The sequence below is a fragment of the Achroia grisella genome, unplaced genomic scaffold (genome assembly GCF_030625045.1).
Source record: "Achroia grisella isolate CSIRO2021 unplaced genomic scaffold, CSIRO_AGI_Agris_v1 utg1245, whole genome shotgun sequence".
NCBI lineage: Eukaryota > Metazoa > Arthropoda > Insecta > Lepidoptera > Pyralidae > Achroia > Achroia grisella.
The window spans coordinates 2,136,990-2,161,138 of NW_026712606.1; the positions used below are offsets into that span (position 1 = coordinate 2,136,990).

Genomic DNA, 24,149 nt, shown 5'->3' on the forward strand with positions numbered 1-24,149 from the left:
AATAATAATATAATTAAATATAATGATAATATTTAGTTTTTTTATTAAGTGAATGAATGTTAATTCAGACATCACACGTAATTTTTCGAAACCAACTGATTTCAGTAGGTTTCATATAGTATAAAGTAATTCAAAACAAAAGATCCAAATAACATGGCATATAGCATAGTTACATTAACAGTACTAAAGTAATTCAAGGCTTCATAATGAGGAAGTCATTAAACGGTAGTAAATTGTGCCGGAAAGAACATATTGTTATACCAAAAGAGAGTCGACATCGTGAATTGAATTATCTATATAAATATTCACCATCCTACATTACCTACTAAATTTCATCACAAAATGACTAACTACATAAAACGTTTCAAAACTACAAACAGCCATCTAAAAATATTATTGTTAAAATCAATGTATCTAAAAGTTACCTACATATTATTTGAATGTCATAAAATTTGAAGATTCATTCAAAATCGTGATTCACTGGATATGGTTAATTTAGAGATACATTAAAATATTGAGAACATTGAGTTCAATAGCATTAAGTCATCTTTTCGTTACTACAATAATAGTACACAACTAACCTGATAGACTGCAACATTTAAAAAAAAATACAAATGAAATAATTCGGAAAAAATACGGATTATTCCGTTCACTGTGACGTCAGTTAGAAGTTACGTCATAATTATATAAATAGACGTGGTCGTTATAATAATATTAAGTCAAAAGTCTGTATAAAACTGTATGAATAGTATAGTTTACTAAAGATGTAAATAATTGTAATCTTGTTACTATATACGACAAACATCAATATGATTAATAATAGGGTCACATAACAATATAAACATTGTGTACCAAATAACACTGGCCAGTAGCCACTTTCCGCATGGTTACTAACCACATATTATTACAACGATTGAGATATGAAAGCGAAAGAGAGAGATAGAGAGAAAGATTCAATTTTTTTAACAGAATTCTGTTAAATGTAAAAATTTCTAAAATATACAAGATTAAGAAAAATAATAATAGCATATACCTACTATACATATTGTCAATCAATCGAAATCTTAGTTAAAGTAATTAACAGCCAACTTGTCCTTAACAATTTTTCTATTCCTCCGTCACAACATCTCAAATAATATTAAAACTAACATAAATTTGATTAATTTAAACATTAATTCCGTATGTCGTATACAGTAACGAGGATTTCGTCATGGTTTTAATAAGTCATGATAGATTTTGTGACTGAATAGTGCAAGTAGAATCCACCAATTTACTATTTTCCATCATAATTATATTATAACCTCCGAGGCATATAAATATTTTAGAAAAATAACATAAATATAATTTATATCTGCACCACTTTGCGGCGACGGGTGAATACTAACGCGTACTCGATCGCCCATACCACAACACACGACATGATCATTGCATTTTGAACTAAAATGCACATTGTAAAACTGTCTGTTGCATCCCTCACGTAACCTGTAAAGAAAAGTATTTTAAAATGAGTATGGTTTATACTAATTTATAACAAAACGAAAAAGTGAATCTGTATACTTAATTAGTAGCCAAGCAGCTTGCTTTGCTATCTGTATTTTCATTGTAGAGTGAGATAAAGTGAAAACGTGAAACTAGTGAATAAGAGGCATGACATATTCATTGTCTGGAAAAAACATGGTGATCACTGACTATATATTTTTTTATTTATTTATATAATTCGGATTATGTCCATATTGTATTAGTAAACAATTTATATACTATATACATATACATGTATAGAACTAAATACATCTCAATACAATCATATTGTGACATCAATGGTACTCACATATTGCCATTCTTAAGGACTATGTCTATACTGTAACTTAACTGCGATATCAACCCTTCAAATTAGAACACAGCTTGAAATGCAAGCCGCCACCAGCAGAAATGTAGTAATGATATGCTTAATATTGGAGCTCACCAATAAGGGGGCCGATGGCGACTACTAACACCCCCTTGCTGACCATATGAAGTCCGAAGGCGGCCGGTAGCTTCTCCAGAGGGCAGTACTCCGATATTGTAAGCGTGAAGTTACTTAAACACATGCCACGGAAAAAACCGCATATTGACAGCCAAATCATAAGAGGCACCCATTCAGATTGATGTGCTAACACTGAAAAAATAAAACTTTCTGTTTATAGATATGAATACATACGGTTTTTATACAGGTAGGTTGATCTCAATTACAAAATATCAAGACTGACATAACTAATATGTCTTTTCTTTTGAGCGTGAATGAACTGTATATATTTAATGTTTGATGTGTAATTTCAAATATTGCTTTCACAACGATACCGACAATTAATAGTGCATGTGTACTATATATGTATGTAGTTCATGCTTCATGATTCTCTATTTTTTTTTTGTTATTTCTGTCTAGCATCCTTAATATCGATTGTAATGGTGGAATATATTCATATAATCCATACATTCAGTCTAATATTCATACGTAAAACAAAATTTTTGTACTCCTTTTTACAAAAACTGCGAGGACGGAGTATAAAATTTCGCACACTTATAGTTTATATAAAGAAGGAAAGTAAAATGCTATATTTGAAAATTATGCATACAAATACATTAAATCCATAAAAAAAAACATACACACACACGCATATATACTCTATTATTTTTTGTTAAAGTCTGCGGTCAAATTGAGAATAGATTAACACTGTTTATCTTTAGTTTATTTGTCTATTGTCTTACTGAAAGTTAAATTAATTAATTAATAAGAATAAATATGAATTACTTACCAGAGCGAGTTACCGCTAAGAAGAAAGAGGATATGAAAAATATCATTTTCTTGGATATTGAAGTCCTGTCAAATATAGGTGGTAGCACCAAACGAACCAATATGTCGGTTATAGCTGTCATCGATAAACAAAACGCCGTGTCGTTCATGTTGTATCCGAGACTTCTAATAAAAAATGGCGTTAACATTCTAAATTGTAATTCCCCGCTCCAAAACAGAGAGAGACCAAGTAAAAGGTTCAAAAAAGACCAGTCTTTCAATAGATCTAGATCCATTAAAGCAATAAACCTTCTAATGAAGCCTTTCTTTTCTGTTTCCACTTCTGGCTCGACTTTCTTAATAGTTTTCATTTGTATGGCTTCATCGTCAGCTGTCTGAAATTAACATGTTATTTATACTCTATTTACAATACAAATAGCATTTAATAAAAAAAATTAAACAAAATGTTCATTAACCCGACCGTCATAGTCCAGTGGTTCCAAAAGTACCAATCAAAAATATATAATTTATTGAATTTTCAATTAATGTCACTATAATTGTTAAAAAATAAATTGTTTTTGGTTTAAATAAATTCTTTAATTCTTAATTTAATTCTAATTATACTTTATTACAAATACAGTATGCCTGACAAATCTTAATCTAAGTTTAATAGATTAAGTAAAATTGAAATAAAATATAATTTAATAAAACTTACTTATTAATGTTTTTCTTAGGATTATTTTTTTAGAATAATATTTTTATAAGAGTAGAGCAGTTGGATAATAATGGAGCAGAAAATATTTCTATTATTTCTATTTTCAAATACACCTTAGCTAAATAATAACTAAATTAGTGGCTTATTACTAGTAAAATATAAAAAAATATGTACCTACATCAAGATACAGTTGCAAGTAACTGCCAGTGAAGTCCATATTGGATATGTTCGATATCACAGACACCTTCCGTCTCCTGGCCGCTTCACTCATGCTGCCACTTGATGTCACCCGCGGCATCACAGCCACCGACGCCGCTGTCGTCAACATACCTAATTTAGAGTTCTTTTCAAAGTCTTGTAATGGTTTATCGCAAGTCTTCGCTCTTGGGAGACCAATGGTTCGAACTGATGGGTGGTTCATATTGCCATGTGACCGTTGTGTTGTGAACTTTGGTATATGATTAACGAGAGGATTTATCTCGAATTTATCCTCGTTTTCTTCGTCACTCTCAAATATGCACTCCATTTCCTGAAATACAATATGAGTTATGAATGTAATTTGTCGATTTTATGAAATTATTATAGTAATGTGTAATAATTTTATTAATTTAGATAACTTTACTAATCAAATAATAAAATATAATGCAAAAGTAGACTTAATACCACTAGTTTATTAGTCACTAGTTATAAAACCTTTGTAAAGTGTACTTCACAAATAATTTGAAGCATTTTGTTACAGTCAAAGTAAAATTTCAGGTATAACTTTACTCATACGACGTTTCAATCGCAGGAAATAATGTCCTCTTCAAATGAAAAATGGCAGATTCTGTACGGTGCGAGAATTATGTTCGCATTTAATCATTTACTACTTAATATTGTTACAAAAAAATGCAATGTAATAACTGAAAATGATTTTGAATTCCTGCAAATTGAATTATGGAGATCTTAAATTTTTAGATCAATTGTTTTCTTATTATCGTTAAACAAATAGGTATATTTATTTTTTCATCATTGAACTGTACAGCAGTTCCTTAATTACACCTCTTTAAATAGATGAGTCACACCATTTTATGTTGACTACATGTAAATACATTACTGAAGTACAGTTACTGTTATACTATGGTAAACTTTGTACAAAGGTATTTATTTATCTTCATTTTTCTAACACTTTTAACAGGTCTTAATCTAATACAATAGTGTAATTTACATATGTCTATTTCTAAGTATTTGTTGATATATATAGCTTTGATGTTCTGTGTTCCCTATTTCTGCTGACAAGCAGTAAACTCTGTTCGGTTGAATAGTCAGATATGGCAGTGAAATTAAAAGGTATGGAGGCATAATAACATTAGGAATGGTAACGCATAGAGATCATACAGGGGTCTCACGACCACGTGATATCTGTCGTGCAATTGACATATATGCGCGACGGTTACCACTAAACCAGGCTGTAGTAGCGTTTCCTCTTCTCTATTCCATTGATACTACATTTAAAAAAAACATTTTCACGAACCTTGACAGCTTGAAGCTCGCAATCAACTGGCTCATCAATTAAATGCCTTTTCACAGGTTGTAACAAACAGGAGCCGAGCACTGCGTGAAATGCCAACGCACCGAGTATGACGACCGTCCACCGGAACCCATACTCTGCTAGTAATAACTTGACTAGTTGAGGCATCACCATCAGTCCGAAACCCGTCCCCGCCATCGACAGCCCAACCGCTTGCCCTCGCTTTTTGGAGAAGTAATGGTTAAGTGAAACGAACGATGATGACGATGCGAGACCGACTCCAAAACCTGGAATACAGATGAAAGAAAACAATAGTACATTGCAAACAAAGAACACAGTGATTTTATCTATCTATTCATCTTAATGTCATTGCATTGCTAAGCCCTGCAAGATAAGCGAATGTCATAAAATATTTAAACTCATAAATGCTCTATGTGTGATAACGTGTTTGTTTTTGTTTGACTACATAAAGTCTAGTAAAATATAGTCTGCGGTCCTCAGTCTCACCTATTTTAACAGCTTGTTTTGCAAGATGTTACGATTGAAGAATGATTAAAATTTAATTACAGGATATAAAGGCACTGTATATTTGCTCATCAGAATAGCAACGCATGAACGGTATCACGGTAGTCACATGAATACGGGATGTTCGTAGTATTGTCCGTGTATACAGGCAACGATTATCTCTTACAAATACATAAATTAGTAAAAAAAACGTTACTGGACATAAAGTAGACAAAAACTTTACATTCGAAATGAGAATCGTCATAAATACGGTGGCAGCGGTATTAGATTTTATCACACATACATTTATTGATATTGTAGACAATAAAAAAATCATAATACTCGGTTATTGAATACATATTATGATTAAAAATCTAGATAAAAACTAATATCATCGAATATTAAACTCATATTCATATTAAGAGTACGTATTTTTTTTTATTTATCATTATATTTTTTACTTTACTTCCATTTTTAAGATTATAGCTTTGGTTTAAAAAGACACGTGTGTTTAAAATAATATATTAATATAGATTCACATTTAATGAAGTTATCGCATACACAAAAAACAATTGAAAAAATACAATACAATTGAGAGCCTCCTAAATAGTTAACAATAATTGTTAAATTGAAATGAAACACCTTTGCCATTTAGAGAACATTATTAATTTTATGTTTTGAAGGCCGCCACAAAATTTTCCGTCAAACTGAGAGCGGTTTTTTAGTCTCAGCAGGTTCGGTTATTGACTCAACTGAGTACTTAAAAATGGATGTAGAGTACATAATAGAATCACAGCATTCTATTTATGTACAGTTTTTTATGTAATGGACAATTAGCTAGCGACTTATAGTATTGGCAATCGACCATAATGTTTTCTCGTGACGCTGACTTTTGACGCGATTGAACCGAAACCATATTTAAAATATATAACATAGTATTCTTCATTACATAGTATAAAACAAAGTCGCTGTCGGTGTCTGTCTCTATGTATGCTTAAATCTTTAAAACTACCCAACGGATTTTGAAGCGGTTTTTTGAAACTCAAATGTTTTGGAAATAAATTAAATGTGTAATAAAAATCAAACTTTAAATGAGAACTAAGAGATGTAGATACAAAACGAACATTTTTTACGACTGCGGTTAATTTATTTATCGTATTAAATATAGCAATTAGTCACTAAACGGAAATTAGTGAATTACATTATTGATCTATATACTGTAAATAAATTTATAATATACCGTCATGGTTAATTCTAGAATAAATTTCAATGGAAAATCATGATTGACGTTGTGCATTATGAAAATTAGCCGTATTTTCTTCCTCTTATTGTGGTTCTTTCAAATTTATGCTACATTCATACAATAAAATAACAACAAGATACTGAAACAGTTTGAAAATACGCTACCAATCTGAAATTTATATAGGTACCAAAAACTTTAGAAAAGAGATGATTCTTAATTCAATTCGCAATATTTTTGATAATGAAGTTTCTACATAAAAAATATAGAGAAAGTTCTTTTAAATACAAATTTGTCTCAATATATTTTTGCAGAAAATAAATGAAATCATACTAATATTAAAAAACACAAAAGCAATGGATGTATGTATGTTTTCCCTTTCTTGCATAAGCCACCATGAAAGGATGGATGGATTTGAATATTCTTTTTTACATAAAGTCATAGATATATCTTATTTTAAATTAATTATTAACACATAGAATACAGCTGTAGGGTAAACTTAGTTTATAACAATGGCAACCGAAAGTCGACTATCTATAGAAAAATATACATGCTGATACTTAGTCGAAGATTAGGACAGGTATAATAGTAGTGTAGTATATATAATAGTATTATACACTTATTACACTTCATTCACATTGCGTCGCACAACATTTTCCCCGCTTTTGTTACATTTTTCATTGTAGCTTCGTTTATATAATAATATAAATATAGTATTATATTATATATATAGCGTAATGTTATATACTATAATTGTATAATAATGGTATATAACATCACGCTACGTGATGTTATATAGCCTATATAAATGGGTTATCTAAAAAAAGAATTTTCAAAATCGGTTCAGTAGTAGGAGGTCTACAAAAATTTTACCTCTTTATAATATTATTAGTATAGATTGTATTGAAAGCCTTACTCACCTCCTATAATACTGTATGTAGCTAATATATGCCCCATGCTGTTCGCTGGTGCTGTTAACAGGAGACCCAATGCGCATATCGCAGACCCCACCACACACACTTTCCGGTACGAGAAAGTCTTGATAACCGGCCCCACAAAGAAGCCAGAGAAGTTGACCACAGAATCTAACGTACTGGCGATGACTGATGCACCAGTGGTATGCACCCCGAGATCATCCAGCAGGTCTTTGAAGAGAAGACCGAATGATGGCTCCAGTGATCGCGTTGAAAACTGAAAATATATTACAATAAGGAATAATATAGGATTAAATGTTATTGTGATTTAGAATAACAATTTCCTTCCCATGTGGTCACATTAATTAACTAATTATTAGCAGTGGTCACCAAGTGCTCGAATTTAGACCATAATTAATTCAAATTATAAATATGAATAATCATTAAAATCAAATACATAGTAGTGGATGTAATGTTTTTTTTACTCTTTATAATACATACCTACATAAATGTATAATTTCAAAAAAATATCAGCGCTCTGCACTTCTTTCCCATATAAACTATAAGTAGTATGTAATTTCATATTCCTCCATACAGCGCGCAATTTTCGTAAAAATTGCGCGCTGGATGGAGTTAAATTTCGTAAAAAGGGGACTAAAGTACGAGTATATTTATATTTATATACTGGTATTATTAGTATTATGAGATACCATTTTTTAATTTGGTTTTAAACTCATTTTTATTTATACATGTATTGTATTTCGACTATTTTGGGCAGTTTCTACTACTAATTTTGTTTCGATTTACAGACGATTAAATGGGCAATTAGCAAGATACGCCATATCATAAACAACAAATATATGTTACATATAAAAATAAAACGAGTCGCAATAATTACAAAAGTAGTATGACCCACCACAGGAGTAAAACCTATTGATTGTAAAAAAATCAGTGAAGTGCGTTCGGAATTAGTCCAAATATCACAGAGTATAGAAATAATACAGTTCCATAAAGCTTGGATCACGAATAAACTGCGTACGTGACGCTATGGCAGGACGCATCAATTAGATATAATAAAGTCACTTTAATTGTCAATATTGATGTGACGCAATACAACCTATTTCCAGAAGAGAGCACTTTCTTTGATATCTTAATGGATATTGTTATTGATAACAAGAGATTTGATAGTACTTGAGATTCATCGGTGTTACTCTCATAAGTGTTTCAAGATATTTATTTGACACTTTTATTATGTGACTTAAAACTAATTCAAAAGGACTGTTATAATATATTTTAAATTATTTATACTATTATAAATTTTATAAATAATAAAATTAATTTAGAGTATATTAGCTAAGATGCAAATACAATAACAGTTTGATAATTGTTTCTAGGATACAATAAAATGATGTTTACGTTATGATGCTAACAACTGTACATAGTAATTTATCACATAGTAATGGTCCTTTGTTGCATTAAATACTTTTCTATTAAGTTCGTCACGTTGGAGTCGAGTTTTAACTCGGTATTTTACATAGAGAAAGAATTACCTGCTACTAAGTATTACAAAATATTTAATGAAACGTGGACAAGTCAAACTTACGTTCATGACTGTGCCAATCTCTGAATTTAATAAAATTATCTGCCTTACATCCTTATGTCAGCTTCCTTGGGAAGCAAACATAGAGATGTAAGTAAATATTCAGTGCCGTTAAACTCTATTCTTTTTTTCACACCTCATTTTGTACAAATAAATATTTCACAGCAAACAAGCAGACAGCCCACTTGAAGGTAAGTGGTAACCGACGCTTATATGCAGATGAACAATACTATCGACATCACGTTGTAATGTAACGCTCATAATACCGTTCATTTCGGATTCCTCTTATTCTGTAATTTCACTGGTTATGGTAATAATAGGCACAGGTAATAGGTATTAATTATTATCGATAAATAAGTAAACTTTAATAACGTTAAAATTCTTTTAATAAAAGTGAAATAGTCACGTCATGCGTGACTATTTCACAATAATCGTCGGGCTGAACGGCACCATGTGCCTTGTAGCACTATGTAATGATGCTCATCATAAACGTTTAGTATCACATTAAGTACATTAAAGTGACCTTTATTGAATGTTAAGCAGAACCCACATATGGCCTCACGTTTTGCTGATCCGGAAAATACCGTTACTATTGACATCTTGGTTGACATTTTATTGCTAAATGCGATTTATTACTATTTTATTGCCTATTAATAACCGTAACAGCATATTACACGCAGTTTAGGGAAAAGGGGATTGTTAGTAATGTAGACGACTAACTCCATTCTAGTACCATATCAATTTAACGTCCACGCGGTTCCACCTGGAAATCATAGAGATAAATTCCTGGTAAATTTGCCGCGATTGGCAGGTCGTTTAGATCTATGCTCATGGTCATCTTATCATCCTTCAGACTGATGTCCCGCCAGCGTAAACCGTTAGTATAGGCGTCTCCACCATTCAGTTATTATCAATTAAAAATATCACACAATCAGAAATTACATGCAGTTTTAAATAATTAAATGCTGCCAAAATATATATAATGCTCTAAAAAATTAAACCATTAAGAACTTAATAACTATACGTAACTATTTAGATCATAGTTATTTTATACTTTAAATTAATTTATAAAAAAATAAGCGAGGCTCCATTTCATATGTACAATCATTTTCAAGTGAAAGATATTGGTAGATTAAATACATACAGTGCATTTTGCAAAACGTTTATTTGACAGTTTACAATAATGCAATTAAAATTACATCCCACAGTGTATGAAATAAGTAAATTTTATTTATTTTCTGGATCCATTCTATTCATCATCGTAACTCTCTGTCATTTTCCTTTTGCGGATATTGGTCTCCTTTTGTTAGAAAGAGCCATTACAAAAATATCACTTCATGTACATTTATCTTGTACATATGTGTCTGCCTGTGTCTGTGAAATGTGTATTATTGACAGACAAAATTCTGTATAATATAATATAATGATGTGATATATATAATTGAAGTAAATGGAAATGTCCGTTAGCAATAGTTAAGGAAATATAATCTGTTTATAATAAGGATATGCTCGGACGTTGTTTTTGCACATTCTTAGAAGTCAAGTCTAACTTGCATATAATTTTGAAGATTGACATATTGTATGTCATTTCCGGTTACTAAATATAACATTGAAACTATAAAACAAAACAACGTCGTACGTTCAATCATGTGCAAACCTATTAATATATGACATTTATTGTGTATAGTTTTCAGAAAAACCTCTAAAATACTTACATTTACAATACTGACTCCTAAACACACCATCCATGCCCAGCCGCCGTCTGGAGCGACCTTTTTTGTGGTTGGCGGCATTTTGGGCAATGTCCCTTTAGTTTTCTCCACCGTCATTTTCAGCCTTTGTCACCTATGCACCTGTAAAATACGAAAACTATAAATTATCGAAAAATATCATACTTCTATCCATATAAAACTAAAACTCGTGTTCATGAAGTTGAAACTTACGCTCATTATAAATTAGCGGACTGTCTGCATTTATACTTAATTAGTAACGTGCACTTCTCGAAATCCTAAATACCGTAATCAAAATACAGTACAGAAAAGAGCCAGTCATAGCTACATGAATCTTATTTAGCGACAAACTGTATATAGGAAACCTTTAGTATAGTGAATCTTTTTTTTTTATTTTACATTTTAAGGCCACTTATTTATTTATTAAGTTTACATTGTTATGTTATTCTACGTAGGCAACACATTATATTGCAGTTTTTAAATTAATTGAAAAGGCAAAAAAGCTAAATACAAATGCCAAATGACTTCTTGACAATTTTCTGAAATATATTTTATAATTTTTGTAGATTTATTTTGAGGGGGCTTTACCCCTGCAATTACCTAATTTTCAAAAAAAGCTTTTTGATAGAGAATATATGAATTTTATTTCTCTTGGTTTGAAATTCGCGCTAAAACACTATGTCACGTGACATTTCCTGTGACGTCATATTTCAATAAACGAAACAAGGCTAATACGGCGCTCTAACTGTTTTGAGTGATAAGTATACAGATTTTATTAGAAGTGTGAAAGTGACAAGCTACAAAACGTATGCGGTGCTTATGTGTCAAATTACGACAATTAAATGTTCCAACAAATTGTTTATATACGTTCCTAAATGCCAAAAACGTCGAAAGCAATGGTTACAATTGGTACGCCGAGACCCACAGTTTATGTCTGATATGTCTGCGATATTCTTATGTGAGGATCACTTTGATGTAAGTATTTAGAAGATATCAATATGTTTTATTTTCCAGAAATAAACGAAATCTTACCTAACTTTTTGAACTATAGAATAAAGAAACCTAATTTCTACCTAATGACACTATGTTTTTCTTTATAACTTTTCTTATACTGTATTGGATGTAATTTTCCGTATCATTATGGTAGGTATGATACGGAAAATTATATCCAATACAGTATAATTGGTTTTATTGGTAAAATAAACATTAAATAATAAACTCGGCAGAACAAAAATCAGAATTACAGGCAAAGAGATTTGCGATCATAAACGAATCTATTCTATTCAGATTTGCATTATCCATTTTAATATCCTAACTCCATTTCGTGAAACTTTAGACAACACAAATTAATGTATTTGAGCGATTTTCTCAGCAATCTATAGAACAAATGACATGAGATTACTTAACAACGTTTTGTTTATTGAATTTTGACGTCATACGAAGATTAATCATGGCCGCTCCATGTCAACCACAGATAAAAAAACTCAGATTTATTTTCCAAAAATAAAATATGAATAATGTTTTGTAAATGCAAAAAACATATTGTATGATTACTGTTTACTAAGAAGCTACCATAAAAAATAGTTTTCATATTTTATTTCTACAACTGTCAAATAGCCAATTGTAATTACTTGAAATTTAGCGCTCTAGGTGAGGTGAGTGACCTCACTACAAGTTTATTCTTTCTTTGTCTATAATACCCGATAGCGATAAAATTAGAGAGGCAGAGTTCCCCCTCATCCCACATATATTCATACAAATGAACAAAAAATAGAAAAAGTAATATTTGCAAACAAATATAAGCAGGACCTCCTCTTTCACAGTAAACACTCATCCATGCCTAGGCATCCCTCATTTGTTGGCACTTTGAGAACCCCCACTCGCAGTGACCGTCATAACTTTGAATAAAGTACTTAAGAACCTACATTTCTTACAACTTCACATGTGAAATATGTTACCAGGCCAGATTAGACAACCTAGCTACAAACCCCAAGGTATTCCTTATGTTAACATTTTGTCAGAGTTACGGGAATGCGCGAGCAACCATCCGCATTAATTAAATGAGCACTGGTTATTACTTGCTGGTAACTAGGAACTTAGTATTTTGTATAATTATTTTTTTGCTGATTTACAATAATTTTCCTTCTATTATAATATTGGTTGACAACCCGCACTAACTCTATCATGACTAAATGAGTACAGATTATTACTCCCTGATTACTGCTGGTACCTAGGGACTTAGAATATTATATATTTATTTTTATGACCAAGACGAGATTTTATGAACAAGAGATGACCGGTTTATTATAATTTTCGTTCTATGATTATAGTGGTTGACAACCCATACCTAACTCTACTACGAGTAAAGTACAGTTTACCTATTACTAGCTGTTAATTAGAGATTCAGAATGTTATATAATTATTTTTTTTAAGCTTTATCATAATTTTAGTTGTATGTATAATGTTGTATAATGCTTGAGATATAAGCCTATGATTGTCGCAAACACCACACGCGTCTACCGTAAATAACTATAAATACAGACCAGGGTACATAAAAAAAAATATCACGCGAGTAGCACGTGCTTGTTCCATGCCCACACAACGTGTCGTCAGCCAGACGTGTTATTCAATATTGCATTCGCAATCAAAAATGCACAGCGACAAAAATGAATGGGCTATAAAAATTTCTATGTTAAAAACTGGAAACAGTGGTATAATTTTTTTAGGTTATATTTTTTGCTGTCGTATAACTTTTTTGTATAAGTAACAAAAAATGTATTACTTATTGTAAAAACATTCTCAGTAACAGTATTTAAACAGATACTAATAAGTGTCACGTTGTGTAAAATATCAATGTAATGTAATCTTACTACATCATACGCTATATTGTGTTAAATCACATTTCAACAGTTCTCCGTCTAAAAGAGCATCTAGTGAATCCATATCTAAGAAAATGACATACAAGTATAGACAAATAATTAATGTACTGAATACCATACAATGACCCTACGTAAATAATATACCTATAGGTTAGTAGTATGCCTGTCAACCAAGCGATTCTCGGTGCGCGGAATATGTTTTTATATTTATAAAGCAATAAATAACACCTACATTCAGAAAAAATATAATTTCATATGAAAATAAACTATTGCCTAACTACCTCAAACCTACATTTAGTCGATTAACTTGATTGTTTGTTTAAAACGATAACATTTTTTTATTGTTATTATAAGATTAAATCTTCGTAAACATAAACAGTAATTGATGTCAGGGTAGTTTTACTTAATAAATACTTTATATTTACATTTAACTATGTATATAATATATGCTAATGATCGATATATTGTTGTTCTTTCAGTGACATTGACATAAAATTTGTACTAAATAAATTCACTTAAAGAAAAACAGAAAATACATCAACCAAAGCTAATCTTCGGTTGCATTTAAAGAAATTTCACGCATAAATATAAATACTAAGCAATTGTATTAAAATAACATTTCCTGTTTCTAGTACGCTTATAATAGACTAAAACAGAGTACAGACCGACATCGCGATCTTATATAATCCGCTAGTGACCTTGTTTGTGTAGTAGATGTCTCCGTAATATTCAGTGCTATGAATATTAAATTGGACTCCCATTGTTTGTCGACTGGAAAAATATCATTGTCTTGTATTTGGAAAGATTCAAAATATTCGTGATACAGTTATTTCTTGAAACAAATCTGATATCAATATGAAATCATAGATTAATGGAAGTGACTTGATTTGAGAGTGCCCGTCGTTTTATGAGATGTCGAGTACTCATAATTAACTTTTTCTCGCCTTATTCCATAACTCTATGACATAAGCGTCAAGCCTAAAGACAGCTCTATTCTTACTCTAATATAATATTAATAGAACACGATAGTAAAATAAAATAATCAAGAAACCTGGCTTAAAAGCAGAATGATTTTAAGCAAACGCTCAACTTCAAACATAAAATAACAATATTTCTTTGTGTTGTATTTGAGGTTTTGTGACGTAGAATCCACTATATTTTTCTCTTTTTATAGACTGCACTTTGCTATGTGTAAGCAATTGCAGCTGCAGTTACTGAAGTTCAATGCAATTTATGAAACAAAATAAAAACTAACCCAATCTTGGAACTAAAGAAAATTATTCAAATAATTTGTAGAGACGATCACAAATAATTCCTTAAATTTTTTTACCAAATTTCTATGATCTGAACCTAATTTTTATTTTCTTCCTGCATGTACTCGCGTTTTACATTTTCATTATTGTATTTTGCTTTTTTGTTTTTCTTTTTTGCTACAAAATATTTATGCTTACAAGGAGATCCCAGCCCCGGCTTAAGGAAATATATAAATAAGAATATGTGATATGTAAAAAAAAAAATTGTAAAACATCTATGTTAATGAAATAAATTTATTATTATTATATGACATCAGATGAAATCTACAGGTTTTGCACTTGTCTACTTTTTATTTGTATACTGCGTTGTTGAGCCTACTTCTGTTTATATTTACAAGTATACCTGATCTTTCCAGATTAGGTATTTTAATATTACATAGGTATACAATTATCAGAAGAACAATTTATTGACAGCTATCACTGACAATCATGATAATTAAGATCTTTAATTAATCAACCTAAAAATATATAGAAATTGTCATAAATGCCACTATCATACTATCTACTTCTTTAAAAATATATCGAACCAAATGTTAGACTTTTATTGCCTTACATACAAGAGAGATGAAGGTCAAAATTTAACGAACAGGCAAGCAGAGGCCAATAACCTCGTTGATGTCAGACATTACAAAAAAAATGCAAGTATGTACTTGTATTTATAGTCTGCTTTATGGTTTACTGTACTTAATTAGAACAGTTTAACAAAATAATGGCTCTAAATAACTAAGTAGTGATGATACTACCAAAGTTAAGTTTAACACCTTTAATAATTATTTTCTTATCATATTCTAGTCTAAAGCATATACTTACGAAACGTCCCTTAGAAACAAGTATGTACATTGAAATCATCTTACGCTTATCATAAATAGGTATCTACAGACTTGCTCTCTAGAAGTAATAAATACTATCTACTTCAGCACTTTACCTACATTTTATAAATGGAACGATGGTTATCATGATATCGCATGATAAATATCATCTTAATGCACAAATAAGTAAACCGCAAGCTAAACGATAACAACAAACAAATGATAAAAAAAATATTTAAAATAAACTATGTTTATACTGATTAAGTTTGAAACAAATGGATTTAAAATGTCGGAATGATAGTGATTGATAATCATGGACATATATAAATAAGATTATACAGCTGATTAATCTGAATGAATCATCCACGTCGGGAAATATTTTTTTTAAATGTAGGAAAATGGAATACTGATTCTGTCTGCACTAACTGGGTCATCAGTGGGGCATGGTAAGATAAGCATGTAGACAGAACATAATTATAATACCATGAAACTCAACTGCTCAAGAGAGAATAACCGATGTTGGACTCATACTAAGATGCTAAGTAATCGATGAGCGCATGATGGGAGTTAGACAATTCTTCAAATATCATCTGCTTCTAAGACCTACCTGGTGAAAAGTACTATAAGATGAAAGATCAGATCTCCTTTCTAACTATATAGAGCATCGTGCTTAAATTCTCATGGGATTGCCCCAAGATAACTATATCCATTGGTGTTATCATATTAATTAACATCGTAAAATTTTATTTTATTGCAATAAAATTTATGGTTTTTGAGAATGGAATAGGGAGAATAAAATTGGATTAGATCGTTACGACGTTACACCCAGAGGCGTGCTCACTTAGCTTGCTTGACACTTGTTTTTACCGATACTAATCGCGAGATATATAATGCTAATCAAATTTGTATTATATTTTAGCCTTCGTGGTTTCAATTCTGTTCTTAAAAGAAAATAATTGAGTAATATGTGGCTACGCTAAGTTACATAGTTAACTGAACACATACATCAGATTACTTGATAACGTTACAAAGAGTACCTACCTAACAAAAGCATAGTATTGGAAGGCGAAACATTGAGATAAGAAAAGAAAGCCATTCATAAATGAAAGCGGGTTGGTAGGACAATTGAACTCAAAAACGAACAAACAAGCCCAGTAACAGTAAAACTGTAGAAATTTGCATAATACAGGAATGAATTGTTAATGATTCGCGTTCCTTAAACTCGGCAAAATTATTCCATAATATAACATTATCTACATGGATTTAAATATAATATAGATTTACTAAAATTAATACTCTTTCCTTTCGAACTGAATAATTACAAGATTCTACAAAAAAAACGCAATTTTTGTAATTTGGATTTAAGGAGTGTTGAAGATCTGTTCAAAATTTGCGAATATATCGTAGTAGTAGTATAATACACAAAACAGATAGTACAAATGAGAATATTTGAAATCAGTTAATAATACACAAATATTATCACTTTTTTACTCCTACCTACATCTTATCTACGTACAAAATACTACGAAAGTTTAATAAAAACATTTGTGAATTATAGGTAGGTATTTTGTAATATTACAATGCACGAATACAGGTATACGATTTCATTTCTTTTTATACGTAGCATTATAAAACACACAATTATATTAGATGTTATATTATTTATTGCACAATATCACGTGAAGTGTTGTTGGTCACTATCGACAGTTGACATACGGTTCGTGGAGATAGCTCAATATACGATACGTTAAGACGAGTATACTTATACACTTACAACACTTTATCACCAATTGCATACTTTTTACGAAACATGTTCGAATCCTAGAAATCTTTATTCAGTACTCAGTCTGTTAGTAACCTCGATAATGACTTGAATATAATCATCAGCATTAAGTTTATCGTACATTCTCTTTTAGCGCAGACTTCATAATCATAAGAATTAAAGGACTGTTAACGAAATTCCATAGTGGTGCTTACTAAAACACGATATGTAACTTATGGACACATATCCCTATAGACTATTGCTGACAAATATTATAAATTAAGATAAGCTCTGACTTACATTATCGCTGAACCAACACCACTGAAGTTACAAAACTTATTGACAACTGAGAATATCTAAAATCAAAATTTTACAACTTTCAAACTTTACGATTAATATGCACTTCTGGTCTAAAATTACGAATTCAGTTTGAGGTTTCATCAATTTATAAGACCCTGCTTCAAATTTTGTTTTTAGTCGCTTGATTATTCACGTGTATTAGCAATGATTTTTCATTGATAAAAAGCTATGCAATCTCAATTGAGAATGAGATCACGCTATCTGCGATAAAAAACTAATCATTACTAGGCACAGAATAGATAAAAAATACCTATCTGGTCCTTTCTAATAAAGAGTAATTTCCCAACAGAGTTAAGTGCGAATATAACAAATAAGTACCAATGATGATCGCAAAACACGTAGTAAACAACACAGAGAACACTAACACTAACACTAAAGCAATAAGGCCGCCTTATTGTAACGATACATGTGTCCTTTATTATGTTGTTTGTGCTTCTTCTTTACTGTATGTTGCAAATAAAGTGTATTCTATCTATCTATCTATCTAACACTTGTTGAGTCGACTCTGTAAACGAACCCAAGTTTGTGAAGATCATAAAGTATCTAATCTAGTCAAACTGCTTGACCAATAAGATCTTGGCTTAACAGTTTTGTTCAAGTACTAAACACTTATGAAAAATGAAATTACCGTCTTTTATCAATGGCTAGCTATATCAAATGAACTGAACCTTACTAGTCTCACGTAGGCACACCGCACACACTAATTTATTTAATGTCGCTCAATGGTTCTAAACTGGGCCCGATATAAAAGATTGATACAAACAAGAGTCCAACGTTCAAGAACTGAATCTAAATAAAAATTAGTATAAAAAACTATACAAACCGCGATGTGGTAAGAATTATCCGTGACAATGTGAACAAAGTAGGTAGTTGTAGTATTTACAGCATTGACTAGACCTTCATACACATAAGGCTGCACTTAATAAATGATGTAGTTAACATGAAACAGAAAACACCCATTGACCGACTAACTACGATTAGAGACACAAAATAAGTACCTAACAGTACTGTACACAATAGGTTTTGAAGTAAAGTGATATTCTATAAAAGAATCTCCACAAAGTAAATACATAATAAGAAGTGTTAACAAGTTCTGAAAGACACAAATTTCCTTTAAAGAACCTTTAAAAAAACAATCTTCTTATTTATAATCACCTGCCTTGCGCACTATGTACCTACCGTATAATATTATCTAGTAAAATGAAGGTTCGAAACATGCCAATAAATATTCAAGAAATACAAATATTAAGAAAACCATTCTTGCTTGAACACACTAAATGAAGATTATATTGCCCAGTATCAAGTCTTCAATTATTTTACTTTTATAACATTGCTCTAATTACCTACTTTCTACTATAATGAGATACATTGGTATTCAAATAATACGTCAATGTTTGTGTAGAAATTCTGTTTAAAATGATTTAATAATATAATACCATCATTCATCTACTAGATAGATAGATACTAGTATTTCAGTGATCTCATCTATCTGAATATCTGAATCTCTCTATCTCATATATCTCATATTCTGAAACACTTCATTATTCCCGAGTTCTATTATCGTGTCATGTCCTTCGTATTTGACAAGTTTTCACTTCCTAGAAAATGCCTAAATTTCACATAAACCGCTCGCTTTCTTTCATTTGAATTATTGTAATATTTTACTGTTCTTTATTACTTGCATTCTCTTGCTGCATTCATTAACTTAAGTACTGTAAATTATGTATCTGTAAATGGTTAATGCCTTAACAGAGCGTGCCGAGGTCGGATTCGGATGCCTTACAGTTGCAAGTTGACGTCACCTTAAATAGTGGAGTACTGGACTTCGTACGACACAGACGATAAACCACCCACGCCACTGTAAGCATTTAGAAACTATAGGGTGATAGAGTTGAGTGTCAAATGAAATAATTTTCCTGATAAACAATACAATCATTAATTATCTGTGCATGTAATTAATTAGGTACCAGTATTTATTCCAAACAAGTTATATGCCTATGGTCAGTTATGTATTTGTCACTTCGCTAAAGTCTAGATTAGCTATCTTGCTAACGCTACAATAGAATTGATAGGTTTCTACCCTAAAGATATGAAAGATGATACGATGCCGATTTTGGAATGAATTAAAAAAATATGAAAAACGGCTACAAGAAAACTTTAAAAACAAAATACGAAATAAGTTTTTATTTCATAAATACTACTTAAACTAACTGTGAAACGATTAGATCCAACTATTTTTTCGATTGCTGATACCACTACGTTCCGAGACCATGTAATATAGGAAGTTCTCATAGAGGATATTTTCGAAAATCTTTACGTAATTTTATATTTGCGCATGTTTTCCTCACTGTAAGGTATAATTACTATGTATTCTGTGATATAGAATAAGTGTTTCAATATATAATTTTTCCTTACAGTAGTACTTAGCAGTACTTAACTAGATAACACATATTGCTATTGGAAAATAATAAAATAACGGATTAAATCGATTTCTATTTCTTCATTACGAAAATCCAGAATTACAAAAATTAAATAAAATTAAACATAATGAAACCAAATCTAATATAATTTAGATTAGATGTGTTTTTTGTTAGGCATTTTTTTCACGTTAATTTATTGTTCATAATTTACAAAAAATATTTATATGAGCTATTGATATTACTCTTTATTTATTTTCGGAGAAACTGGCCAAATGCTTTTCAACTTAATTTATAATACTTTGTTGTTGAACCATAAAATGCTGTTTGATTATTACTTGACACATGCAGACTCCTTAAAGATGTAAATTATAGCTACTGCAAATGAAAGGTAACTAGTACTGTCCGTAATAAAGTAACTTATTGTTACTTTGGATTACTTTAACTTACTAGTTGAAGCCGTTAGGCAGTTAGGTACCCTACAAAAAAGACGTAACAATACTGTAGCAATGAGTTCTACATACTTGATAGGTCACTAATATGTATTGTGAATAATTTGGGAGTACTCCATATGTATATATGTACAGTTCTCATGTAATAATAATAGAAGTTCTAATTATAAACAGCCTAGAGATGAGGTCTTTACCTTTACTCCCACATTGCTTCAATTCTGTGAAATATGGTACATATGTTTAAATATGTAATTAATTTCAGCATTACTTTGTCTGGCCAAATTATCATCCATTAAAATATAGGATTCTGTTTAAAACAATTTAAATAATGATAAGTTAGTACCAACACTTGTAACTCTCACACATATTCTGGCAACAAAAAAAATACTAGTTTGCTATGGATTTTACTAATCATGCCATGGAGTTTGATGATCATCAATATGGTGACAGGATTAATATAATTTATCATGAGTTAAAAACACATTAAACTTAATAATATTAAATGAAAATCATTATTATGAATTGAAAAAAATAAGATGATTATTTTGTTTGAATTATCAAGTTTTAACAATAACAACTTACAGTCAAAAGAATAAAATTATTCTGCCGTCAATATGCTCAATGAGCATTTCCTTGTTAATAGATGCTAAGTGCTAAGCATAAAAATGTACCCATTAAGGTAATTAAAAATGACCAGACCAATAATTGTGACTTGCTGTGCTAATTATAACATTAAGTATATTTATATTACAATTAAATTTCCACAAACACATATTTTATCAAAAGTAGTTGTTATAGGAAAATCTGTCCTTACTAGGTACTTGACTCATCTGAGATTACTTCGGAACATTGTATATTTCAACCTCTACATATACTATCAAGACTTAATAATATTGGTCCAACTGTAATTTTATTATTTACTAGCTGTACCTGCGACTTCGTCTGCATGTAATTTAACTTTATTTTTCTAAAATAGATGTAGCACTAAGATACTCCTTATTACATCAGCTACCTCCCCGTAAAAGTCCCATCAAAATCAGTCCAGCCATTTCAGAGAGTAGCCGGAACAAACAGACAAAAATTGTAAAAAAAAGTTATTTTGGTGTACTTATGTATACAATATTAAATATATTAATACATATTAATATTCATTTATATATATATAAAAACGGTTATTTCAATATTCCAAACAGACATTCCAATTTGATTTATGATGACTATTCAAATACATCAGTAATAGATTGTATATGCAATTCTGTGACAGAATCATGCCATAAATTCACATTATAATTATAGCTCTATGGTTCAGAATTCTGAACATAATATTTGAATTTAGAACGGCCAACTATTTAAGTAGTTGTTAGTGAATATGAAATTGTACATGTGACTACTATTACTACTATTTTACCTTATTAAAATCTTATTTACAATTAAAAGAAATACTAAATTCTAGGCAATTCTATACCAACTTAGAACAAAGAATTTCTCTATATAGCTGTATTATACTTACTGTGCATACTTCATGAAAACTTCAACAATTGTCAATTGATATTAATGACAGTTTAGTTAGTTTAAATGTGTTATTTTTAGGATATATCAGGCTCTTGAAGCAAACACAATATGAGCTCATTTTATTCAATGCCTTGCCAATTTCTCTATAACAGTTAATTTTGAAATTAAATAAGTTATCACACTTATAATTACACTAACTTACAAACGCAAGTTTGTCTGCATTATTTTACACAATTGACATAATAACTTTTTAAATTATAGCTTACATGTTATTCTGATGTATAAGCTATATTATTGTAAAGTTTCATAAAAATCTGTTCAGTAATTTTTACCTGAAAGAGTAACAAACACCCATCCATACTCTTTCGCTTTTATAATATTAGTAAGATATTTAAAAACAAAATTATGTATACAGATAAGGAATTATTAAGGATAAAATAATTTCTCTGCTGAAGAAATATCAAGTCCCCTCCAGCTAGAGACTGTCTTATTTTTCATTTAAGTAAGTAATCTAAACCCAGTCAAGGATTTGTCAGGAGGTTTTCAAATAATATTTTGAAAATAAATAAAGACTGAAAATTCTAAGCAACTGTTTCTTTCACCTAATTTAGTAAAAATTAAACTTTACAAAAATAATCGAGGGCAATACAATACTTTTATATGTTTCCGGGAAAGAGACATGCATAATAATACTCTAGTAGTATGATTAATTCAGTATTATATTATTAATAAATTAAAAAAAAACACTAATATTTTTTCCTACCAAACAATGTGAAAACTTATTTTTTTAATATAATATTTATTTTAACTAGGTCACAAAACGGAAATATAAAATCTTCTAACTACAATGAAATTATCAAGTAAGAAAATATCGGTGACTTACCTTTTCAAATATTATTTCCCGTAAAAATACAATCATAAAAGTTGAAAAATCATAACACTTTCTACTGTAAGTTGTCAAATAAAACAAAGAAAGAAAACAGTTTCACTTGCTGAATAGACACAACAGAGTGTATAATATTGTTTAAGATTACGCTTGGATATTATTTGGGAGAATATAATTACTAATTTCAGTTACAGATTGTAAAAGAATTAAATAACAAGTAGTTAAAATAACCTTATCAATAACTTCTATTTTTTAAATTACCAAAACAAAAGGTAGCGATGTGACCACCACGAGAACTAAACTAATTTTTTTCTAACTTTTATAAAACACAGATTAAAAACAGCACAGTGTTGCCAGTACATTATAGTGTTTCTAACAAATTAAATTAAATTCCTTTAAATATACAGCTACATAGATTTTTCTTTGTTTTTTGATGATGTGAAACTTTTCTTTAATGTGACTTTTATATTTCGTAAATTGAAATTAAAATATAATATTAGGTTACAGTGAAACTTTTTACTTTAAGTAACTTTACTTTTTGGCTTTAAGACAACCTGATGGAGATAACACAGGGTAGAGAGAGTCTATGGTGTAAAACGTAATCTAGTAACCCGGGAATATTCAAATGTAACTAGTGACTTCTTAATTGTTGATCCTAGAATAGTCCGATTTATTTTTTTCAATAAGATTAACTTTTTTGTTTATGTGTAATTGAATTTAATCTTTTTTATGTTGTAACAATACATCATTGAAAACTATTACATTGGTGTTGACGT

At 30.1% G+C, this 24,149-nt stretch overlaps 1 protein-coding gene across 2 annotated transcripts; it reads right to left on the reverse strand.

Moving 5' to 3' along the window:
- On the reverse strand, positions 1-23,573 carry LOC131854787 (monocarboxylate transporter 9). 2 transcript variants are annotated; one of them, XM_059205945.1, is made up of 8 exons: positions 23,371-23,573; positions 10,969-11,106; positions 7,660-7,930; positions 4,999-5,282; positions 3,664-4,014; positions 2,793-3,165; positions 1,964-2,155; positions 1-1,482 (listed from the first exon to the last, which is right to left on the reverse strand). In XM_059205945.1, exons 2-8 carry the CDS (start codon positions 11,080-11,082, stop codon positions 1,346-1,348), a joined length of 1,722 nt encoding a protein of 573 aa, XP_059061928.1. In that variant the 5' UTR covers positions 11,083-11,106; positions 23,371-23,573; the 3' UTR covers positions 1-1,345. The 2 variants fall into 2 exon arrangements, with proteins under 2 accessions (XP_059061928.1, XP_059061929.1); XM_059205946.1 differs by lacking the exon at positions 23,371-23,573 and adding an exon at positions 14,561-14,617.
- Positions 23,574-24,149: the final 576 nt, after the last annotated feature.